This window comes from Scylla paramamosain, chromosome 23 (assembly GCF_035594125.1).
Source record: "Scylla paramamosain isolate STU-SP2022 chromosome 23, ASM3559412v1, whole genome shotgun sequence".
NCBI lineage: Eukaryota > Metazoa > Arthropoda > Malacostraca > Decapoda > Portunidae > Scylla > Scylla paramamosain.
The window spans coordinates 19895223-19902722 of record NC_087173.1 but is presented as its reverse complement, the minus strand read 5'-3'; the positions used below and the strand labels follow the sequence as shown (position 1 = coordinate 19902722).

The 7500-nt window shown below is 46.6% G+C and overlaps 1 protein-coding gene across 1 annotated transcript in view; it reads right to left on the bottom strand.

Moving 5' to 3' along the window:
- The window catches only part of LOC135112360 (uncharacterized), a 30941-nt gene extending 25154 nt beyond the window's left edge, over window positions 1–5787 (bottom strand). Inside the window, exon 1 of the mRNA XM_064026743.1 lies at window positions 4240–5787. Coding sequence (XP_063882813.1) covers window positions 4240–5119 — 880 coding nt within the window. The 5' untranslated portion in view covers window positions 5120–5787. The remainder of the gene's footprint in view (window positions 1–4239) is intronic.
- Between the last annotated feature and the right edge of the window lie 1713 nt (window positions 5788–7500).

The following is a 7500-nucleotide window of genomic DNA, read 5'->3' as shown; positions in this document are numbered from 1 at the left end:
GACTTCTCATCATCCTCTTCCTCCTCCTCCTTCTCCTTCTCCTCCTCCTCCTCCTCCTCCTCCTCCTCCTGCTCTACAAAGGGAATCTTTATACTCGTTTTTTGCAGGAAAATATATAAGATTTCACTCAAAGGTAAATGGAAACCTGTGGCGATATAATCCTCTTCCTCCTCCTCCTCCTCCTCCTCCTCCTCCTCCTCCTCCTCCTCCTCCTCCTCCTCCTCCTCCTCCTCCTCCTCCTCCTCCTCCTCCTCCTTTTCTTCTTCTTTTCCCCGATTCCTTCCTCCATATCCTTACCTATCTCCTCTCCTCTTTCTCCTCCTCCTCCTCCTCTTCTTCTTCCTCTTCCTCTTCCACTTCCTCTTCCTCTTTCTCTTCCTCTGTCTTTCTTTATCTTTTCTTTTTCACAGACTTTCTCCTCCCCTCTCCTCTACCTCCTCCCCTCTTCTCATCTTGCAATCCTCCTCCTCCTGCCTCTCCCTGACCCCACTCCTCTGTCCCTCCTCCTCCTCCTCCTCCTCCTCCTCCTCCTCCTCCTCCTCCTCCTCCTCCTCCTCCTCCTCCTCCTTCTCCTCCCTTCTCTGACTTCTCTTTTTATACTCTCCTCCTCTTATCTTTCTTCCCGTATCTTACCTTCTTATCCTTCTCCTCCTCCTCCTTCTCCTCCTCCTCCTCTTCCTCCTCCTCCTCCTCCTCCTCCTCCTCCTCCTGTCTGTCTTGATCTTCTCTTTCTCATACTCTTCTTATTAACCTCTCCTTCTTAAAATCCTTCTTCTTTCTTTCCTTCTCATTCCTCTTCCTCCTCCTCCTCCTCCTCCTCCTCCTCCTGCTGCTGAGAGTTAATAAAGAAGTGACAGATTTATTACTCAGTGGCAAAGTGGATTCCTGAATGACGCTTGAGGGGGAGACACATTAGTAAGGAGGAGGAGGAGGAGGAGGAGGAGGAGGAAGGTTGTAAAATGACGAGACCAAGGAGAAGAAAAAGGAGAGGGGAGGGAGGAAGAGTGTGAAAAGGAAGTATTGAAAATAGACTGAACGAGGAGGAGGAGGAGGAGGAGGAGGAGGAGGAGAGGGAAGGAGGAGGAGGATTAAAAAAAAAAGGACAGATGAAGAAAACGTGCAAGAAAAGAACAAGATAATGATGATGATGAAGAAAAAGAAGAGGAAGAGGGAGGAGGATGCTGACGAAAGGGGAGAGGTGGGCGGAATGAGGTTTTTCACATGTATTTTTAGCTGATAGACTTTACTAAGGGACTTGCAAGTAAGAGGAAGAAAAGAGGTCGTTCTGGGGGTCATAAAAGCTTACATGAGTCGTGTTATATAAGAATGCTGGTTACGTAAACTAGCTGGGCCTTATGTTTTATTTTTTCATTAAGGAAGGTTGTAAGTTTTGCGTGATGTTTGTGAGAAAGGGAGGGAAAGTGTAGGTAGGTGTTTACAAAGAGAGAGAGAGAGAGAGAGAGAGAGAGAGAGAGAGAGAGTGGGAGTGAGAGAGAGACTGGGTGGAGAAGTGAAGAAAAACTTAACAATTAAAGGGAATGAAAAAAGGCGTTTCTCGAGGGAGAGAGAGAGACTGAAATTGGGTGGAGAAAGGTTGGAAAGGTTGACAATTAAAGGGAATGAAAAAAAGGCGTTTCTCGAGGGAGAGAGAGAGAGAGAGAGAGAGAGAGAGAGAGAGAGAGAGAGAGAGAGAGAGAGAGAGAGAGAGAGAGAGAGAGAGAGAGAGAGAGAGAGAGACAGTAAACCTTTATGAATTGAAAAAGAGATGAAATTTAAAACATAGTTCAAGTAATATTTATCGTTGAAATTATTCTTCTCAGAACTTGTTTTCATTCTCTCTCTCTCTCTCTCTCTCTCTCTCTCTCTCTCTCATCTCTCTCTCTCTCTCTCTCATCTCCTCCTCTCTCTCTCTCTCTCTCTCTCAGAACTACCTTAAAAAAATGACACAGAGGCGTTTAGTCACTTTTCCATGCGTTCTTTTCTAATTTCTGACTTAGAATCTGTGTTAAAGCATCACTGCAGTCATGAAAACTCCCCTGGCAATCCCCTGTGACTTCCACCAGAGACTGTCAAGAGAAGGGATTGTCACGTGCAAGACTGGCGATTTCTTGCAGCTTCCTTTATTTTCTCATGTTCATCTGGGACAAGGCGCCGAAAATTTTTAGGAATAAGGTCCTTGGATTTCTGACGGTTCTTCTCATAATAATTAAAAAAAGATCCAATAATTAGTGAATTCTAGGCAGATCAGACGTAACATTGAACTTAATACACTAAGGAAGATCTTAAGATACTGAGGAAGCGAGTGGGTGTACTGGGAGTGACGGTGTCCAAGATCACATTGTACACTGAAAAACGTCGGATATGAAGGGAGTGCATGTATTGCCAAATGATGGATTCTAGGCAGAGCAGACGTGCGTAGAACCTAAGGCATTGAAGGAGAGAATGTGGGGTGCTGCGACTTGTGTCCGTGAGTGTACAATGCATTACGTTTCTTTCCAAGACTTGTGGGAAAAGAAACACCCGTCTGTCTACAATGGAAGGAAGAAGAAAACGAGAAAAAGAAAAGTTCTTAGGAAATCAATTCAGAGCGATGTGATAAAGAAGAAAATAATGGGAGAAAAATGCAATGGAGATCAATGGAAATTAAGTCAGTGAGGCGTGATAAAAGAAAAATGAATGGAAGGAGAATGGGAAAAAATGCAATGAAGATGTTACGAAATTAATTCAGTCAGGCGTGGAAAGTTCGTTTTTTCCTTCACTCTGGAACGTAATTAGTGATGGCAAGAAAGGAAAAGTAGAGAGAGAGAGAGAGAGAGAGAGAGAGAGAGAGAGAGAGAGGAGAGAGAGAGAGAGAGAGAGAGAGAGAGAGAGAGAGAGAGAGGACAAATCTCTCACTTCCCCGAATGTAGATTATTAGATTAGGACTAGAGCTTAAGCTAATTACAGGGATAAAGGTCCGCCTCTTGAATCCCCGAGGCAACGCTGCAACATTCTGGGCCAGCCGTGAAGTGATACTCTCTCATCCTGGAGTGGTGGGGAGGCATTGCTGCTACTGTTACTGCTACTATTGCTGCTGCTACTGTTACTACTACTGCTACTTCTCTTTGGCAGTGACAAGGCATTGCTACTACTGTTACTGCTACTGCTGTTACTTTATGTGCAGTGAGGAGGCAAGACTTCTGTTGTTAGTGCTATTATTACTACTACTGCTACTACTTAAGCCGCGTTGAGGAGACAAACTACAACTGTTACTGTCGTTATTACTGCTTATCCTATTACTACTACTTCTGGCACTGTGAAGGGGCGTTGTTACTACTGTTACTACTGGTGCTATTACAACAACAACAACTACTACTACTACTACTACTGCTACTGCTACTGCTACTGCTACTGCTGCTACTACTACTACTGCTACTACCCACCACCAACCAACAACACCACTACTAGAACCTTATAAAGAAAACAAGAAGGGGATAACCAAATGAAAATTGAACATAAGTGATAGATACAATATTCAAGAAGTGGGGGAAGATAACACACGAATCTTTCACTGGTAAAGATAACGTGGCAAGAATCTCATACAGAAGAGATACATGAAAAAAAGTATCATCAAATAGTTTCACATCTTGTCTCCACTACTTTTACGCGCTCTGTTAGAAGTTAAGGTTTTTAGGGACATTCTCATGATTCCAGTGATGGTCTAATGCTGATTCTGCATCACCAGTGGGAAACGCTCGTGGGGAATCTGACTAATAATCACCGTTGCCTTGGAAAACACTCGTGATGAACAAAGCTTTTTAGAATACGGGCTAATGAGACACTTAAGCAGAAAACACCAAGAAGATAAGACTAGACGCTCTGCAAGCAACTCTGAATGATTTTGGGGAGTCATTACAGAGAAGAAGATCAGAATAATAAAGCAAGCAAGACCAGACAACAATGCACAGTGGTACCAGAGCCGTGAGGAAGACAAGACCGGACACCCTGCAAACAATCCTGCAGTACTTTGAGAAGAGTTATTAAGAGAGCAAAAGCAGAGACCCGTGCACAGTTGTATACCAGGAAGATCCGTGGTAAAGACAAGACTACTGCTTTTGGAGTCGTTACGGGGAGGAAAATAAGAGTGATAAAGAAAGTAAGAACAAGCAGCAAACAGTAGTGCACAGTGGTATAAATCAGAGAGCTGTGATGAAGACAGGACTGGTGAACGTGACCCACAACAAGACGCCATACACTCACCACACTCCCCGAGCAGCGTGGCGCAGAAGTCCCTGAGGTGGTGGTCCTCATCCAGGTGGCCCTCCAAGTAGTCCTCCTCCACCTCCACGGAGCCGGCGTGCAGCTTGATCTTGGGCGTCACCATCGTCACCTCGGGCAGGATGACGGCCGCTGGGTCGTGAGTGTCCTTGGGGGCTACGTCTATGTGCGGCACGGTGTCCTCTGCAGTGCCCACGGAGGCCAGGATGGGATGGCTGCAGGAGGAGGCGTCAGGGACTCCAGGAGCTTCTTCCGTCGCGTTGATGTCACTGTTTTCCTCAGGCACGGTTTCTTTCCACGTCTCCTCCGGAGTGGCCTGCGTGAACTCCATGTTCGGCGTGCCGCAGGGCGCAACGAGACCCACTTCACCCGCCTCGCCTTCCGCCGCGTCACTCCTGGCGGGGACCTCACTTGGCCTCCCCTGTGGCGGTGGTGGGAAAATGTCCTTCTTTATCACCGGGAGTCTGCGTCTCCACACACTGCAGGATGTCTCCGTCCTCATCAAAGCTGTAGATCGGCGCGCAGGGCAGTTCCAAGGCCGGCAGCTCCTCCCTTCCGTCATGCAGGTCCTTCCCTTCGTCAGGCAGCAGGCGGGGCGTGGCGGCGTCCCTCTGGGCCTCCATCTCAGGGTCCTGCAAGTCAGCGGCGCCGCCTGTGGCCTCATCAGACTCTGGGCAGGGGGCCTGGTCGTTGGTGGTGACGGAGGCCTGACGCAGCGGGAGGTTTGGGAGGCTGTCGAGGCCGAGGTGGGGAAGCTGGTGCGCCTGGTCTGCCATGAGGGCCGCCAAGGTGAGGAGGCCAGCGTGGCACACCGTCTGGAGAAGTGGGCGGAGGGGGGTCGTGGTGGGGTGGGGGGGCTCATCACGCCATCCCGGGGCGCCGCAAACCTCGCAGGACACTGAACCTCACGCTAGGGTCCTGCACGCTTTTCAGGAGCCCTCAAGTGTCTGGAATCGTAAAAATGCGTCCAGGATCTTATACCAGTGTCCTCAGTGGTGCCTCAGCCTCGTAGGACACTTAGAACCAAACGCTTCGGACTCTTTCGCACTTGCCGGGTGTCCTAAAGTGTTTGGAACCGTAGTGTCCCCAGGATCCTTTAGTTGTGTCCGAAGTGCTGTGTCAAATTTGCAGTATACTCTGAGCCTCAAGCTCACTTAGGATCTCACACCAAAGGACCTCCTACACACGCACCAGGAGTCCTCACGTATCTGGAATTGTCGTGTCCAGATCTTGATGCCCTGAATGTTAGAAGCAAATATTCCAACTCCTGTTATTTACATCACTCAGGACATAACACGGATCCTTCACACCAGGAGTCCTTAAGTTACTAGGATCTTAAGTTCGGATCCTTAGGGCTGTCCAAATGTAGTGTTCGATGTCCTGTTATCAAGGGCACTCGGGATCTCACACACGGGTATCCTACACAAGTATCAAAGAGTCCTTAAGTTTCCAGGATTGTTTCAAGGATTCTTAAGTGTCCAAATTTGTGTTAGTAAGGTGGAATCCTGGTGTCCATTTTTACTGTCATGCCTGAAAGCGTTTAGAAGGGTTAAGTGCTTGTAATATTGCCAACATGAAAGGTGTCTTGAATTTGCATTTGAAAGATACATTTAGTGTGTGTGTGTGTGTGTGTGTGTGTGTGTGTTGTGTGTGTGTGTGTGTGTGTGTGAAGTGGGTGATACTTTTTTTTTCATCAACTCAAGCCCCTTCCTCTTCATTCCAAGCTCCCTCCTCTTAACTCAAAGCTTCCTTCTCTTAAAACTCCCATAATTCTAGCCTTCCTCTTAACTCTGACCTCTTAATTCAAAGTTCCTTCCTCTTAAATCTAGGTTTCCTCAACTCCAAGTTATTCTCTCTTAACCCCAAGTTCCTTTCTCCTTCCCCCAGCCTCCTGTCTCTTTTTTAACTCAAGCTCCCTCCTCTTAAAACTCTCTTCTCATAATTCTAGCCTTCCTCTTAACTATAACCTCTTAATTCAAAGTTCCTTTCTCTCAAATCTAGGTTTCCTCAACTCCAAGCTCCTCTCTTAACCCCAAGTTCCTTTCTCCTTCCTTCAGCCTCCTGTCGCTGTCTATTCTATCTGTACACCAGGCTGGCAATCCCACGCTAAGCCCAGACAAACTACCGCACATTCATACGCACATCATTCACACCCTTAATCCCGTCAGCCCCACATTGAAAAGCACAGTCTCGTACTACATCTCAGGAGCTTAGGAGTAGCACAACTGGCCACTTACATACATAGCAAGGCCCTGGAAGAAGAGACCCCGAGGAAGCGCTTAGTGTCTCGGAATGCCTGTGTATTGATATAAACTGGCCGTGGTATTGTGAGTAGCCAGTCATCTCTGTTGTCTGCCTTTAGTGTCCAGTGGTTCTTGAAAGCAACACCATGGGTACTTCAGTGTTATGTTCTGTGTTATTGTAAAGTTATTGTCAAAAGTTACGTTTCATGCTTTATTTGTTTTGTTGTGCTTTTGTTGTTTTGCTTTGATTTATTCAGTTTGTTTCCTTTTTCTGCTTCTAGTTCCCTTTCTTCTTCATTCCTTCATTATATAGAAGTTAGGTTAGGTTGTATTCTTATGACGTTTTACTCGTCTATTTTCTTTATTTTTTCATTCTCTCTCCCTCTCCTTTTCTTCCTTCCTTCCTTCCTTCCTTCATTTTAGTGAAGTTTTGTTCTGTACTGATTTCATTTCATTCTATCCTCATTTCTGCTCCATTCCTTTTCTGTTCCATTTCCGTCTCTCCCTCCTTCCTACCTTCCTTCCTTCCTTCCTTCCTTTCTTCCTTCCTTCCTTCCTTCGCGTGACGTATGTGGGTCACGCCCAGACAAACGCAGACAAACGACCAATGAAGGCGGGGTGAGGAAGAGGAAGAAGAAGATGAATGACGCAAAATCGAATGAAGACGAACGAAAGAAGAGTGATATAACTAACACGATCTATCACGAGGAATCAAACAACTTCCACCACTCTTCTTTAATTTTCATAACTTTCCAGCGCAGTTCATTACACGAGAGGGAGAGGAGAGGAGGGGGGAGGCAGAAGTAAAGGCAGAAGGGAGGAGAGAGAGGGAAAGGTTAGAGGAAGTGAGGGGATGGGAGGGGAGAAGGAAAAATTAGGTATGAGGAAGTGAGAGAAAGTGAGATGGGAGAGGAATTAAATAGATGAAGATGAATGAGCGAAATGGAGGAAGGGGTAGATGAGAGGAGGTGAATAGAAGAAGAAGAAGAAGAAGAAGAAG